General features: G+C 38.5%; 1 protein-coding gene across 1 annotated transcript in view; it reads left to right on the plus strand.

The window, feature by feature from the left end:
- The window catches only part of LOC115106026 (potassium/sodium hyperpolarization-activated cyclic nucleotide-gated channel 1), a 197,882-nt gene that overhangs the window by 105,892 nt on the left and 73,209 nt on the right, over positions 1 to 18,781 (plus strand). Inside the window, exon 3 of the mRNA XM_065007613.1 lies at positions 8,499 to 8,660. Within this exon, the coding sequence (XP_064863685.1) occupies positions 8,499 to 8,660 (162 nt within the window). The remainder of the gene's footprint in view (positions 1 to 8,498; positions 8,661 to 18,781) is intronic.

Below are 18,781 nucleotides of genomic sequence, written 5' to 3' on the forward strand. Positions count from 1 at the left end.
TGTTGTTTGTGCCGTCATTCTGTTACCAAGCTTTGCATTTGGACTGTACTTTGGCAAGAATGTGTCTTTGTCAAATTGTCTGTGGAAATTGCTACAAGTAGTCTTTGACACCCTCTAATTCCATTCTGGGATCAACTGTCCCATTGTTCTGCTCAGAGCAGAGGAAGTGATGCTTATCATCTCTATGAGACCATGGTGCTTGCCTACGGAGCTGTGAGGGGAACGGCACCTCAGTACCTCCAGGCTCTGATCAGGCCCTACACCCAAACAAGGGCACTGCGTTCATCCACCTCTGGCCTGCTCGCCTCCCTACCACTGAGGAAGTACAGTTCCCGCTCAGCCCAGTCAAAACTGTTCGCTGCTCTGGCCCCCCAATGGTGGAACAAACTCCCTCACGACGCCAGGACAGCGGAGTCAATCACCACCTTCCGGAGACACCTGAAACCCCACCTCTTTAAGGAATACCTAGGATAGGATAAAGTAATCCTTCTCCCCCTCCTTAAAAGACCTAGATGCACTATTGTAAAGTGGCTGTTCCACTGGATGTCATAAGGTGAAAGCACCAATTTGTAAGTCGCTCTGGATAAGAGCGTCTGCTAAATGACTTAAATGTAAATGTAAATGTAAATACATCCACAGGTACACCTCCAATTGACCGTCAATTAGCCTATCAGATGCTTCTAAAGACATGACATCATTTTCTGGAATTTTCCAAGCTGTTTAAAAGGTACAGTCAATTTAGTGTATGTAAACTTCTGACCCATTTGAATTGTGATACAGTGAATTATAAGTGAAATAATCTGTCTGTAAACAATTGTTGGAAAAATGACTTGTGTCATGCACAAAGTAGATGTCCTAACCAACTTGCTAAAGTTATAGTTATGGATGTGAGGGTGTATACATATTATTTTGCAAATGTAGCATAACAGTAAAGCCTGTGGCCCTTAAAAGGGTTTGAAACACATTATCATAAGGGTGTCCAGCAAAGCCTGTACATGTCTGAGTACAGGGGCATTATACACTACATGCCCTTTGCATTAGACACCTGTTCGTCGAACATGTCATTCCATAATCATGGACATTAATATGGAGTTGGTATCCCTGTGAGCTTGTGTGGCCTACCACTTTGCGGCTGAGCCGTTGTTGCTCCTAGATTTTTTTCCCACTTCACATTAACGGCACTTACAGTTGACCGGGGGCAGCTTTAGCAGGGAAGAAATGTGACGAAATGACTTGTTGGAAAGGCGGCATACTATGACGATGCCACATTGAAAGTCACTGAGCTCTTCAGTAAGGCCATTCTACTATGGAGATTGCATGGCTGTGTTTTTGATTTGGTATACCTGTCAGGAATGGGTGTGGCTGAAATATCTCGAATCGACTTATTATAGAGGTGTCCACATACTTTTGTATATATCGTGTATGGGTTGTCTGTCATGTAGAATAGGGTATCATGTCAGCTCTATTCATCACATTTCTATCTGCCACATTTGGAACGTTTTACTGTGATCAGGTGTCTGATTGGTACAGGCCTCACCACATCGTCTGATTGGCACATGTCCCGAATGACAGGGTGGATGTCCAATCACACCACAGAAACGGTGGGTGTGATGAGGAAATGTTTGTGACAGCTATTTGGAAGGTTAATGAGAGGGTTATTGGCAGAAAGGTACGTCTGGCCTTCTGTGTGTGTGTGTGTGTGTGTGTGTGTGCGCGTGGTGTGTGTGTGTGTGTGTGTGTGTGTGTGTGTGTGTGTGTGTGTGTGTGTGTGTGTGTGTGTGTGTGTGTGTGTGTGTGTGTGTGTGTGTGTGTGTGTGTGTATGTGTGTGTGTCAATGGAAGGGCTATTGGCAGTAGAGCGCCAGTCGGTCTTGGCTTCTCTATTGCATTAAAATGCATCCACCGGCTGTTCATTACATTATGTAGTCATCATGAAGTCACTTACACACAGCTCTGACACACACACTTACCCCACCAGATTCCGCCAGGGGTCTTTTCACAGTCCCCAAATCCAGAACAAATTCAAGAAAGTGTACAGTATTATATAGAGCCCTTATTGCATGGAACTTCCTTCCATCTCATATTGCTCAAACGAACAGCAAACCTAGTGGTTAGAGTGTTAGGCCACTTACCGAAAGGCTGCTGGATCGAATCCCCGAGTTGACAAGGTAAAAATCTGTCGTACTGCTCCTGAGTAATGGCAGTTAACCCACTGTTCCCCGGGCGCCGAAGACATGGATGTCGATTAAGGCAGCCCCCCGCACCTCTCTGATTCAGAGGGGTTGGGTTAAATGCAGAAGACACATTTCAGTTGGAGGCATTCAGTTGTACAACAGACTGGGTTTTCACCTTTCCCAAACCTGGTTTCAAAAAGTAGATAAAGCAACACCTCACGACACAACGCTGACCTAAATAGTTTGTGTGTATGTATTTATATGTTTTTTAATTGATGTCCTGTCCTTGAGATGTTCTTGTCTATTAATGTTCTGTGTTATGTCATGTTTCATGTATTTGTGTTGGACCCCAGGAAGAGTAGCTGCTGCTTTTACCAACAGCTAATGGGGATCCTAATAAAATACTAAATATCATGAGGTCATTATATAGTCATCATGTAGTCATAATGTAATCATCATGTAGTCATCATATATTCATGTAGTCATCATGTAGTCATGATGTAGTCATCATTTAGTCATCACATAGTCATTACATATTCATCATGTAGTCATCATGTGTTCATGTAGTCATCGTGCATTCATCATGTAGTCATCATGTAGTCATCATGCACCCACCATGTAGTCATCATGTAGTCATAATGTAGTCATCATGCACCCACCATGTAGTCATGTAGTCATGTAGTCATAATGTAGTAATCATGTAGTCATTGTGTAGTCATCATGTATTCATAATGTAGTCATCATGTAATCATCATGTAGTCATCATGTAGTCATCATGTAGTCATCATGTAGTCATCATGTAGTCATCATGTAGTCATCACATGTTCATCATGTAGTCATCATGTAGTCATCATGTAGTCATCACATGTTCATCTTGCATTCATCATGTAGTCATCATGTATTCATCATGTAGTCATAATGTAGCCATTGTGTTTTCATCATGCATTCATCATGTAGTCATCATGTAGTCATCATGTTGTCATCACATATTCATCATGTAGTTATCATGTAGTCATCACACGTTCATCATGTAGTCATCACATATTCATTAAGTAGTCATAATGCAGTCATCATGTAGTCATCATGTTGCCATCATGCATTCATCATGTATTCATCATGTATTCATCATATAATCATAATGTAGTCATCATGTAGTCATCACATGTTCATCATGTATTCATCATGTATTCATCATATAATCATAATGTAGTCATCATGTAGTCATCACATGTTCATCATGTAGTCATCATGTAGTCATCATATAATCATAATGTAGTCATCATGCAGTCATCATGTAGTCATCATGTTGCCATCATGCATTCATCATGTATTCATCATGTAGTCATCACATGTTCATAATGTAGTCATCATGTAGTCATCTTGCATTCATCATATAATCACAATGTAGTCATCATGTAGTCATCATGCATTCATCATGTAGTCATCATGTAGTCATCATGTAGTCATCCTATATTCATCATGTAGTCATCATGTATTCATCATATAATCACAATGTAGTCATCATGTAGTCATCATGTATTCATCTTGTATTCATCATGTAGTCATGTAGTCATCATGTAGTCATCATGTAGTCATCATGTATTCATCATGAAGTCATCATGTATTCATCTTGTATTCATCATGAAGTCATCATGTAGTCATGTAGTCATCATGTAGTCATCATCATCATGTATTCATCATGTATTCATCATGTAGTCATCATGTAGTCATCATGTAGTCATCATGTCATCATGTAGTCATCATGTAGTCATGAAGTCATCATGTAGTCATCATGTAGTCATGAAGTCATCATGTAGTCATCATGTAGTCATCATGTATTCATCATATAATCATCATGTCGTCACAATGTAGTCATCATGAAGCCAGTAGGAAGTGAAGAGCAGGAAAGAACTTTGAGTGGCTCCACCAAATCAGAGAAATTGTAGCAGATAGTGAGACTTTGAAGGCCCTATCTTGGTTCTCTGTTAGTCTGACTCATTACCCATGTAGAACATATTATGTTATGCGTCTCTCTCTCTCTCTCTCTCTCTCACACACACACACACACACACACACACACACACACACACACACACACACACACACACACACACACACACACACACACACACACACACACACACACACACACACACACACACACACACACACACACACACACACACCCTGGCCCATCTGTTTACTCCAGACTGTCTTTCTGCTGACCAAGCTTATTTTTAGACCCCGAAGAATCAGTGTTCCCTTCTGGGCTCGATTAAACCTATCTTATTATCTGGATCACGAATGATCAGTAGCACTCTTTACGTGGCTCTCTTTATAGGAGACACGAAGGGACACAGAGGGTGGAGTTCCAAATGGCACCCTATTCCCTATGTAGTGCACTTCATTTGACCAAAGCTCTATGGGCACTGGTCAAACGTAGTGCACAATACAGTATATGGAATAGGGTACCATTTGGAACACATCCAGCTGGTCTTTATAAGGGTTAACAGAGAAGAGAAGGGCTCATCATATAAACATCTCTCTCTGGCCGCGTCAATGTTTGTCCTTCCCTGTTCAGTAGTTATTCAACCATTTTAACAATGGAATTTACAGTAAGACTGTCATGTTATAAAATGTCAGATGCCTTGACTTGTGTTCTGCATGTGCAAAAACACATCCTTGTTGTTGCTTGAATATCTATTAGAGTTAGCTTCTGAAAGTCCAGTCGGCCTGCTTGTTTTTCCCCGACCTTGGATTTACAGTGTTCCACAAGTCATTCCAAGGAGCTAATTATCCCCCCTGGGGAACCATTTTTTGAAAAACTGCCCAGAAACAAAATGTCACCATTTCTCAAATATATGTGAATTTTGTTAAGCATAAAAATTAACTTTTTTAATCTTTCATTTCCTTGTGCTGGAACCATACCATAAGATCCCATTAAAACGTTATTAAAGTTATGCATTAGTGACTTTTAAACACACATTTAATAGAGAGGAGAAATTATATCACCTTAAAAATAGATAACAATTACTTCACCAAACCTCGGATTAGGGCCTTAATTTGGAAGGAGAGAGAAGGCAGTCGACAGGTTCAACAATATGTTACTTTTTTAACATTTTATTACAAAATGGGTGATTGCTGGTTTATCATGCGAAACTGGCACTTTGTCGAATTGTCACTCGGAAACGCTTCCAGATTTTTTTGCAGAAAGAATTGGAGCTTTGGCAAAAATGAGTAATAGAATAACCAGCTAGGAAATAAATAATGGGTTTCCTATGCAAATCACTCTCTGTGGAGAATGAGCGGTTAGAGTGGAATTCATGGAAGCGTGAGCAGATTCTCTTTTGTTCAGATCCAATGTCAGCCAAACCTTTTCTCAAGAGCTGTTCTGTTCAGTCACCCTGCAGATAAACGTCTATTCTATCAGCTAAAACCCTGCTTCGTCTCTACTTAACCCTTTACAGCAGTGGGCTAAAGTCAGGGTTACACAGTGTTTCTTTGGAGTCTTAAATGAATCTACTTCGAAATAAAAGTATACACTTCACTAGGGCTGACTCCATTTAGTCGACTGGTCGATTGTTGATTTTTTTTGTTTTCCAGCTGATTCACGCCTGTCTGATTCACACCTGTCTGCTTCAAACCTGTCTGATTCATTGTGGAGGCCTGTCTGAGTGGACTAATCCATTGTGGAGGCCTGTCTGAGTGGACTAATCCATTGCGGAGGCCTGTCTGAGTGGACTAATCCATTGTGGAGGCCTGTCTGCATGGACTAATCCACTGTGGAGGCCTGTCTGAGTGGACTAATCCATTGTGGAGGCCTGTCTGAGTGGACTAATCCATTGTGGAGGCCTGTCTGAGTGGACTAATCCATTGTGGAGGCCTGTCTGAATGGACTAATCCACTGTGGAGGCCTGTCTGAGTGGACTAATCCATTGCGGAGGCCGCAGGAATGACACACCAGTATCACCAGTGGACTAATCCATTGTGTAGGCCTGTCTGAGTGGACTAATCCATTGTGGAGGCCTGTCTGAGTGGACTAATCCATTGTGGAGGCCTGTCTGAGTGGACTAATCCATTGTGGAGGCATGTCTGAGTGGACTAATCCATTGTGGAGGCCTGTCTGAGTGGACTAATCCACTATGGAGGCCTGTCTGAGTGGACTAATCCACTGTGGAGGCCTGTCTGAGTGGACTAATCCACTGTGGAGGCCTGTCTGAGTGGACTAATCCACTGTGGAGGCCTGTCTGAGTGGACTAATCCATTGTGGAGGCCTGTCTGAGTGGACTAATCCATTGCGGAGGCCGCAGGGATGACACACCAGTATCACCAGTGGACTAATCCATTGTGGAGGCCTGTCTAAGTGGACTAATCCATTGTAGAGGCCTGTCTCAGTGGACTAATCCATTGTATAGGCCTGTCTGAGTGGACTAATCCATTGTGGAGGCCTTCTGAGTGGACTAATCCATTGTGGAGGCCTGTCTGAGTGGACTAATCCATTGTAGAGGCCTGTCTGAGTGGACTAATCCATTGTAGAGGCCTGTCTCAGTGGACTAATCCATTGTAGAGGCCTGTCTGAGTGGACTAATCCATTGTGGAGGCCTGTCTGAGTGGACTAATCCATTGCGGAGGCCTGTCTGAGTGGACTAATCCATTGCGGAGGCCGCAGGGATGACACACCAGTATCACCAGTAGTACATTTACTGTTAATTACCATCATTTCTAATTACAATGTTTGTTACGGTAATTCCTGTTAATGCATTCAGTATGTTGCAATTACAGTCATACCTTTGTCATTGTCTGATTGGACATGTTTCCTGCAGAGCTCACAACCTAGGATACACTTGTGAGAAAATGTTTAATCAATTTACAAGGTGTCAATTTATTCATTGTTTGTTTGTGTCGCTCCTGTCAATGTGGGGTAAGGACGTGCACCTGATTACGCATAGAACCTGGCCTAGGCTACCTGTCCCAGGCTACCTGGCCTGCGCTCAAATGTAGGCTTACAGATCACCTGATTTATAAATCTGCTCATTTGGGGATCTGATACTGTTTCTGATTGGCTTAACTCACCATCACTATGGAGCTTCTCAAAGTAATTTTTTATTCACCTCCAACAGCAAGTAAACAAAGTCTATTTTTACATCCATTGAGAATGATAATAGTTCCTCAATGTAGTCTATTGGAAAAATATTTCCAGCTCTCTCCCTTTCGATAACCACTCAGCATGAAAGTGGAAAAAAGTGTCATGCTCTGATCCAGTGGAAACATCATCAATTAGTACAGCCTGATTACTTCTTATCCCTTGTGCTAATGTGTATGTCTGTCCTGAGCTCACTGGCACAGGAAACTCTGAGGGCACAGAATATTTGAAATGTTTGCAAGTTTGTTAGCAGGAGCTTTGGGCCTGACCAGGCCATGTTTAGCCAATGTGATTTATAGGATATTTATTTTGATTAGGATATTTTCTACCTGCAGGTTGCAATGTTTTTATTTGTTGGCTTTATGTAAGCTATTTTTACATATTGGCAATGGCAATAGAAGTTACTTTTAGATTTCTATCATTTTCATTTAGGTAGAATTGATTTTGAAATTGATTATGAGATATGAAGACTTGATTATAAATTAAAGTAAACTGTTCCACAGAAATGTGCATATGAAAATGACACGCACATCAGTAGAAATGGTTTGATAACCTGGCACTCTAAATGGAAAAAGGTTGGCGCCCGCTGGTCTAGCCTTTTACTTCAGGAGCGTAACAGAAAAATCTGGAAGGCCACTAGCAGCTGCCAGCTGGAGGAGGAGGGTCAGGACGGGAATACATCAAACCAAATGTATTTATAAAGCCCTTCTTACATCAGCTGATATCTCAAAGTGCTGTACAGAAACCCAGCCAACAACCCCAAACAGCAAGCGGTGCAGGTGTAGAAGCAAGGTGGCTAGGAAAAACTCCCTAGAAAGGCCAAAACCTAGGAAGAAACCTAGAGAGGAACCAGGCTATGAGGGGTGGCCAGTCCTCTTCTGGCTGTGTCGGGTGGAGATAATAACAGAACATGGCCAAGATGTCCAAATGTTCATAGATGACCAGCATGGTCAAATAATAATAATCACAGTAGTTGTCGAGGGTGCAACAAGTCAGGGGTTTCTTCTTCTGGTTAGGCTATATTGATCTCTGGCTCCCTCTTTAGCAATCGATTGGTCGAAAGAACAGACGACTCTCGGTCGACCAAGATTGTTTTTAGTCGGGGACAGCCCTAACACCTCACACACATGGGAATTCAGATCAACCTAATTTGTTTTTCCTCTGTTCTCTCTCTCTCCCCAGATTTTCCATATGACGTATGACCTGGCCAGTGCTGTGGTAAGAATATTTAATCTGATAGGGATGATGCTGCTGCTGTGCCACTGGGACGGTTGTCTGCAGTTCCTGGTCCCACTCCTACAAGATTTCCCTCAAGATTGTTGGGTGTCGCTAAACGGTATGGTTGTAAGTATCATACACTTTTTACATCTTGTTTGTTTGTTTCAACATTTGGAAATATGAAATGTATTAAATGAACTGAAACAGGACATCCTTGCTTTTAACCCATGTTGAGGTGGACTGTGTTGTACTACAAGGGAGCATAGAAGGCTAGCCATCATTCTGAAACAAGGCTAGCCATCATTCTGAAACAAGGCTAGCCATCATTCTGAAACAAGGCTAGCCATCATTCTGAAGCGATTATGGCATATTGTTCCGATTGTTAAACCACATACAGTGCATTCGGAAAGTATTCAGACCCCTTCCCCTTTTTCCACATTTTGTTAAGTTACAGTCTTATTCTAAAATGTATAAAATAAATCAAATGTATTCAGACCCTTTGCTATGAGATTCGAAATTGAGCTTGGGCGCTCAGGTGCAACCTGTTGCCATTGATCATCCTGGAGATGTTTCTACAACTTGATTGGAGTACACCTGTGGTAAATTCAATTGTTTGGACATGATATGGAAAGACACACACGTGTCTATATAAGGTCCCACATTTGACAGTGCATGTCAGAGGTCGAAGCAATTGTCTGTAGAGCTCCGAGACAGGATTGTGTTGAGGCACAGATCTGTGGAAGGGTACCAATCATTCTGCAGCATTAAAGGTCCTCAAGAATACAGTGACCTCCATCATTCTTAAATGGAAGAAGTTTGGAACCACCAAGACTCTTCCTAGAGCTGGCCGCCCGGCCAAACTGAGCAATTGGGGGAGAAGGGCCTTGGTCAGGGGAGGTGAACAAGAACCCGTTGGTCACTCTGACAGAGCTCCAGAGTTCCTCTGTGGAGATGGGAGAATCTTCAAGAAGGACAACCATCTCTGCAGCACTCCACCAACAGGCCTTTATGGTATAGTTGCCAGACGGATGCCACTCCTCAGTAAAATGCCTTCGGAGCTACATAAATGATTTATCATTACACTGCAGTTGAGGAACAATGGGAAAGTACTTCTGCTTTGAAATTTGATAAACTTGTAACCCCGCTTTTGAGAAAATGGTACTTGAATGTTTTGGAACTGGAGAGCTCTTCTTTGTCTACACCTATTCAGCATCGTTCACACCCTCTTAAGCCTCAGCCCCACCCATCTCTTTAAAGATTCACGTGAGGCCATGTGCTGAACAGACTGAGGAAGGTAGTGTAATAAACAACCAACGATTTCAAGACTTAAAGTTGTGAAAGTAGTAGACAACAATAAGGAAAACTCCAGGTAAAAATACACTTAATCTAGTCCACTTAATCTAGTCCACTTAATCTAGTCCACTTAATCTAGTCCACTTTATCTAGTCCGCTTAATCTAGTCCACTTTATCTAGTCCACTTGATCTAGTCCACTTAATCTAGTCCACTTTATCTAGTCCACTTAATCTAGTCCACTTTATCTAGTCCACTTAATCTAGTCCACTTTATCTAGTCCACTTTATCTAGTCCACTTTATCTAGTCCACTTAATCTAGTCCACTTTATATAGTCCACTTTATCTAGTCCACTTAATCTAGTCCACTTTATCTAGTCCACTTTATCTAGCCCACTTTATCTAGTCCACTTTATCTAGCCCACTTTATCTAGTCCACTTTATCTAGTCCACTTTATCTAGCCCACTTTATCTAGTCCACTCTATCTATAAAAATCTGACTTTGGTGCAGGTCGTGTTGTTTGTCACTTTTCTGTCTCTGGTAAACACACACTAAGTCAAATAAAATCAACGTTTATTTGTCACATGCACAGGATACAGAAGTTGTAAACAGTACAGTGAAATGGTTACTAGCATATTTGCATAGTACTGCACTCTTAGGCCTCACTCCCCCCTATCTGAGATATCTACTGCAGCCCTCATCCTCCACAACACTCTTCTTTCAAAGACTCAATCATGGACAGTTGTGGCTGCTTTGTGTGATGTATTGTTGTCTCTACCTTCTTGCCCTTTGTGCTGTTGTCTGTGCCCAATAATGTTTGTACCATGTTTTGTGTTGCTACCATGTTGTGTTGCTGCCTTGCTATGTTGTTGTCTTAGGTCTCTCTTTATGTAGTGTTGTGTTGTCTCTCTTGTCGTGATGTGTGTTTTGTCCTATATTTATATAAATATATATAAGAATTTGTTCTTAACTGACTTGCCTAGTTAAATAAAGGTTAAATAAAATATAAAAAATAGTTATATCAAAAATAGGAAGTGCCCAGATATTTTTTCTTTAAAAAAATTATTATTAGATGATGGATATCTAAATTGATGGGTCATGTGAAATAAATGCTAGAACCAGCCCCACAGCCACAATAATACTATTAAACATCTGGAAGGGTCAATATTGTCTACACATGTATTGTACATATGTTCATGAAAAACAATAGATGGCAGTAATCACTCCAATACACACCTGGCTAACTTGATGGGTCATGTAATCATCTGGTAAAGTGGAGTATTTTGTTTAGATATGTAGCTAGCTACTAGCTAAACAGTGAACCATAATCCCAACTCATACAGTACAAATGGATTGTTATAACTAGCCACCATGCATGAAATGCTGTAGTATGAATCTGAAGGTAGGTTAAGCTAACCAACAAGGTTCAATGTTAGCTAGCTAGCTAACATTAGGCTATAACTAGCAACGCAAATGGATTTCTGAGGTACAAATAATATTACTACACAGATCGCACTCTTAACGTTAGCTAGCGGAGCCAGCAAGCTAACGTTCACTAGCTAGCTAACGGTATGCATAAACTCGTAATGAAAATGACTTTCTGACAAAATTAGAAACATATCATATCTGAAACTGTAGACTCTTACACATATACATGGTTGAACGGTTCACGGCAGACTGGAACCCCTTTAACTAAGTTAGACGTCCTGTGTTGGTTACGTTTTGTTTATAGCTACAGTTTGTTTGGCCCGTTGTGTCACGTCACTCAGGTTCACACTGACCTTTAGCTCCTGCTAAATTCAGGGCAGCAATGATGTTGGGTGCAGTATCAACACTTTTGCCGTTCTCCATTGCTAACGTTATATCTTTCAAAAAAGCAGCGGTGGCAAGGATTATCTACACGTACTGAGCAGCTCATTTTTCAAACAAAACATGGCAGACCAATCCAAAGTCATATCTCAGCCAATCATGGCTAGCGGGAAGGTTCCTGCCTTTTTCCGTGGCTAAACCAACTAGGCTCGTAATTTTACAATTTTATTCGGATTTAAAGATGGCATACACATTTGTTATTAAGGAACATGAAAGTTCACATGTTCCAGAAAGGCATTTCTGCAAAAAAACGCTTTATGATAAAAATACAAAAAAAATACTTTCAAATGCCTCTCCTGTGAAGTAGTGATGCACCACATATGCCGAGCTTCCTGAAACGAGTCACATTCTGATGGTTGGTTGTTACACAAATAATCTTGGGACAGTAATAATCCCTATCACAAGTGCAGGGGGACATTTTCTAGTGGCCTTTCTCCCAGAGATTAGATTTTTAAACCATGAGGCAAAGATTAAAGGACACTCTTTAATGGAAAGGGGCAAATCTCTACTTTATTAGATATTTGTCTTAGGATTGCATTACATAACAGGGGAAGAGAGATGACTGCACAGATTTACGCAATGTTTTCCTTTTTTTTAAGCAGCACTAGTGGACTTAGTCAAAGTTAAGAGGTTACTCGTTGTGCTTAATCACGGGTGATTTACATACATTCTCTATACATGATCGACTCTATACATTCTATACATTATATGTAACTATTATTTATTAGTTTAAACATACAGAGATCTCAGAGACTCTTTACAGTCAACGCTGCTCTATAAGTGGAACAGCACTATTATTATGGGTTTAAACATACAGAGATCTCAGAGACTCTTTACTGGATAGTGGTAGAAGTTATTGAAGTGTTATTGGCACTAAAAAAACAACTTCTCAATTAGAAAACAGCCAATGTGGCATCGATGAGCTAGAAACATTTATTCTCCTAGCAAAATGTACTACCAAGTGTAAAAAGGATAACTGGGTGTTGTGAGACTTGTGGTCGTGACTTCATCACATTGTACATGAAGGTTGGGTTTGGTTCAACCCTGCCCACATGCCCACATCAATTATCAATTAGGAGTGCAGCCCTATGGGGCTAGTTAGGGACCATCATTAAATTACACAATGTACATGGGACAATATGTACAATTTCCAAAAGCTCCTAATTTCAATGACTCAAAAACCTTAAACCAACTAATAATTGTAGAAATGAATTTACAAATATTAAAAGCATTTCATGATAAAAACTTAAAGGTGTCATAACAGGCAGAACTGAACAATTTCCCCTTACATGGGCCAGCTGCAAAGTCGAAATTGGCTATTTTGTAAAAATTCCTGAATATGAAAATTAGGTTTTTGTTCTTAATTTAAGGTTATGGTTAGCAGTGTGGTTAACTTTAAGGTTAAGGCTAGGGTTAAGTTTAAAATCAGATTTGATGACTTTGTAGCTGTGCCAGCTAGTGACCACTCTGCATAGCTGTTTGTGTAGCACATTGTGTAATTTATTGACAATCCTTAACGAGCCCGGAGATAGGCTTTCCAAAGTCAAACCAATTTAGTCCTGGTCGCAAACCAGAACAGCTGAATTGGTAAAATAATTTCGCTAAATTACACACATACACACAAGACACCCACAGGTATTTAATATATAATAATATACAGGTAGATAGTAATATATAGGTGGATAATAATATAGAGATAGATATAATATATTATAATATACAGGTAGAAACTAATTTATAATAATATACATGTAGATAATAATATACAGGTAGATATAATAGATTATAATATACAGGAAGAAACTAATATATAATAATATAGAGATAGATATAATAGATTATAATATACAGGTAGAAACTAATATATAATAATATAGAGGTAGTTATTAATATATGTAGATAATAATATACATGTAGATAATAATATAGAGGTAGATATAATATATAATAATATACATGTAGATAATAATATAGAGGTAGATATAATATATAATAATATACATGTAGATAATAATATAGAGGTAGATATAATATATAATAATATACAGGTAGTTCTTAATATATGTAGATAATAATATAGAATAATATACATGTTGATAATAATATAGAGGTAGATATAATATACAGGTAGATAATAATATAGAATAATATACAGGATTATAATAATATAGAGGTAGTTCTTAATATATGTAGATAATAATATAGAATAATATACATGTTGATAATAATATACAGGTAGATAATAATATAGAATAATATACAGGATTATAATAATATAGAGGTAGATAGTAATATATAATAATATACAGGTAGATAGTAATATATAATGATATTCAGGTAGATACTAATATGTAATAATATACAGGTATTTAATATATAATAATACACAGGATAATAGCAATATACAGGTAGATAATAATTTCTAATAATATACAGGTAGATAATATACAGGAAAATATAATATATAATAATATACAGGTATATAATATATAATAATATACAGGTAGATAATATACAGGAAAATATAATATATAATAATATACAGGTAGAAATAATGTACAATAATATGAAGTAGATAATAATATGAAGATATATATAATATATAATATAATAACATACAGGTAGATAATAATATACAGGTGGATAATTATACATAATAATATACAGGAAGTTAATAATATTTAATAATTTACAGGTAGATAATAATATATAATTATATACAGGTAGATATAATATATAATTACATACAGGTTGATATAATATAAAACAATATACAGGTAGATAATATTAAACATAATATATAATAATATACATGTATATAATAATATATAATATACGGGTATATAATATATATTAATATACAGGTAGATAACAATATATAATAATATACAGGTATATAATTTACAATAATATACAGGTATATAATATATAATATTATACAGGTATATGATATATAATAATATACAGGTAGTTAATAATATATAATAATATACATGTAGATAATAATATATAATAATATAGAGGTATATAATATATATTAATATACTGGTAGATAACAATATATAATCATTTACAGGTGGATAATAATATAGAGGTAGATATCATATATAATAATATACAGGTAGATAATAATATATAATTATATACAGGTAGATGTAATATATAATTACATACAGGTTGATAATATACAGGTAGATAATATTAAACAGGTAGATATAATATATAATAATATACATGTATATAATAATATATAATAAAATACAGGTATATAATATATATTAATATACAGGTAGATAACAATATATAATCATTTACAGGTATATAATTTATAATAATATGCAGGTATATAATTTATAATATTATACAGGATTATAGCAATATACAGGTAGATGGTCATTTCTAATAATATACAGGTAGATGGTCATTTCTAATAATATACAGGTAGATGGTCATTTCTAATCATTTACAGATTGATAATAATATACAGGTAGATGGTCATTTCTAATCATTTACAGATTGATAATAATATACAGGTAGATGGTCATTTCTAATAATTTACAGATTGATAATAATATACAGGTAGATGGTCATTTCTAATCATTTACAGATTGATAATAATATACAGGTAGATGGTCATTTCTAATCATTTACAGATTGATAATAATATACAGGTAGATGGTCATTTCTAATCATTTACAGATTGATAATAATATACAGGTAGATGGTCATTTCTAATCATTTACAGATTGATAATAATATACAGGTAGATGGTCATTTCTAATCATTTACAGATTGATAATAATATACAGGTAGATGGTCATTTCTAATCATTTACAGATTGATAATAATATACAGGTAGATGGTCATTTCTAATCATTTACAGATTGATAATAATATACAGGTAGATGGTCATTTCTAATCATTTACAGATTGATAATAATATACAGGTAGATAATAATATATAATAATAAACAGGTATATGATTAGGTTATGTCGATATAGGACTCATTTTTACTGTGGATGTAGATACTTTTGTACCTGTTTCCTCCAGCATCTTCACAAGGTCCTTTGCTGTTGTTCTGGGATTGATTTGCACTTTTCGCACCAAAGTACGTTCATCTCAAGGAGACAGAACGCATCTCCTTCCTGAGCGGTATGACGGCTGTGTGGTCCCATGGTGTTTATACGTGCGTACTATTGCTTGTACAGATGAACGTGGTACCTTCAGGCTTTTGGAAATTGCTCCCAAGGATGAACCAGACTTGTGGAGGTCTACAATTGTTTTTCTGAGGTCTTGGCTGATTTTCTTTTGATTTTCCCAAGATGTCAAGCAAAGAGGCACTGAGTTTGAAGGTAGGCCTTGAAATACATCCACAGGTACACCTCCAATTGACTCAAATGATGTCAATTAGCCTATCAGAAGCTTCTGAAGCCATGACAATAATTTTCTTGAATTCTCCAAGCAGTTTAAAGGCACAGTGAACTTAGTGTATGTAAACTTCTGACCCATTTGAATTGTGATACAGTGAATTATAAGTGAAATAATCTGTCTGTTAAAAATGGTTGGATAAATAACCTGTGTCATGCACAAAGTAGATGTCCTAACCGACTTGCCAAAACTATAGTTTGTTAACAAGATATTTGTGGAGTGGTTGAAAAACTAGTTTTAATGAATACAACCTATGTGTATGTAAACTTCCGACTTAAACTGTAATATATAATAACATACAGGTAGATAATAATGTATAATAATATACAGGTAGAGAATAATAAATACATGTACAGTAAATTATAGATGCAGGTGCAGTCCTGAAGAAAAAGGGGGAACAGTTTGGGTCTTGGACTTGGTTAGTTCCCTTGATCTTTGAGGTAAATAGATTTTGTGTCAGGCAAGATTCAGGGATGAAGCTGAAATCCGTTTAAAGTGTTGCAATGTTTGCTCAGGAGAAAGTCTCCAGAACCCATTTTGTTGGGTCGGGCTAGGCGGGCTAAAGATCTTTCTTAATTTAGCTGCTGAAATGGCACCCCCCTAAAGAGCTACTACTTCAATACGGCTGAGCAGGGAGCATCCCAAATGACACCCTATCCCTTATAGTGTGCACTACTTTTTTTAAAGCACTATATAGGGAATAGGGAGCAATATGGGAAGCACCCTAGTGCCTCAATACCATTGTGCAGAGACCCTATGGGCCACAGGATCTAAACTGTTTATGTGCAACTTGATGTAGAGGGTTTCAGTTCCCAAACATGATTAAAAATCCATCAATAACAATCTCCCCTGTAGCTCCCATCATGCTCAATGTAATTGTTATGAAAAGTTTAAAGATGAACTGTAGAGCTAATGTGCTTTTGGGTGAAGTTAAGTTTTCTTGGTTTGTTGCCAGACAGGTGATTGGCTGCAAACAACAACAAAAAACACATCATTTAAATTAAACAACAATGCCGGAGTGTTCTAACATAGACTGACTCTCTCCCTCTCTCTCTCTCTCTCTCTCTCTCTCTCTGCCTCCCTCTCTCTCTCTCTCTCTCTCTGCCTCCCTCTCTCTCTCTCTCTGCTCTCTCTCTCTCTCTGACTCTCTCTGCTCTCTCTCTCTCTGACTCTCTCTCTCTCTCTCTCTCTCTCTGCTCTCTCTCTCTCTCTCTCTCCTCCCTATTCGCCCTCCCTCTCTCACTCCACGCTATAACGGAGGTCAAAAGCCTCTGGTTGCCCATTTCAAATGGATGAGATGGAGTTGGAAATTGCCCCCTTGGGGTCTTGATTGTTAATGCTTGCCCTGGGTTCTTGCCCTTCTCTTTTTTCAACCGGACAGAAATCTCTGTGATATGGCGTACACACAGACCGTTCCTAGTCAGCGTACACACAGACTGCTCCTAGTCAGCGTACACACAGACCGCTCCTAGTCAGCGTACACACAGACCGTTCCTAGTCAGCGTACACACAGACCGTTCCTAGTCAGCGTACACACAGACCGTTCCTCGTCAGCGTACACACAGACCGCTCCTCGTCAGCGTACACACAGACCGTTCCTAGTCAGCGTACACACAGACCGTTCCTAGTCAGCGTACACACAGACCGCTCCTAGTCAGCGTACACACAGACCGCTCCTAGTCAGCGTACACACAGACCGCTCCTAGTCAGCGTACACACAGACCGTTCCTAGTCAGCGTACACACAGACTGTTCCTAGTCAGCGTACACACAGACCAGACCGCTCCTAGTCAGCGTACACACAGACCAGACCGCTCCTAGTCAGCGTACACACAGACCGTTCCTAGTCAGCGTACTAGTCAGTGTACTGAAGGTGCAGAGTGTCAACCCTTTTCAGCATCACAACTGCCAACGCCGCACTCTACTGGACTGTCAGGCAACAGGGAAACTTACCTAAACGCAGTCTAATAAATCTGGCATGTCTTTTTTTAGTCTGTAAAGATTTATCAAAATGATGTCATCCAGTAGGTGTTTGTTGTAAATGGTGTTTCATACGTAATCAGACAAATAACCTCTTCTGCTATGGAACATAAAAGAAAGGGATATTTATCTAACATCATTTGTTTAATTCTGTATGTCAAATTTAAAACCAAATGGTCCTTTTAATACAGTAGAAGCCGTAGCTGCATCCAAATTATTTTTAATCATGATCCTTAAAGGAAAACTCCAATCAAAAACAACATTTGTCATCATATGGGGCCGGGAGACACTGCTTCTTGAATGTCCAATAACTTCACTGCTGACATGCAAAACATTTTGGGACTGTATCAGTTGATTAATGACAAAAATAACAAAATATAGTTTTTGAGTGGATGTGTCCTTTAATGATGAATCACTCTTTGGTGACTGGATTCAATCTCATCCACTCGTGTGTATTGAATCAATCTCATCCACTCGTGTGTATTGAATCAATCTCATCCACTCGCGTGTATTGAATCAAACTCATCCACTCGTGTGTATTGAATCAAACTCATCCACTCGTGTGTATTGAATCAATCTCATCCACTCGCGTGTATTGAATCAATCTCATCCACTCGTGTGTATTGAATCAATCTCATCCACTCGCGTGTATTGAATCAATCTCATCCACTCGCGTG

This window comes from Oncorhynchus nerka, linkage group LG22 (assembly GCF_034236695.1).
Source record: "Oncorhynchus nerka isolate Pitt River linkage group LG22, Oner_Uvic_2.0, whole genome shotgun sequence".
NCBI classification, from domain to species: domain Eukaryota; kingdom Metazoa; phylum Chordata; class Actinopteri; order Salmoniformes; family Salmonidae; genus Oncorhynchus; species Oncorhynchus nerka.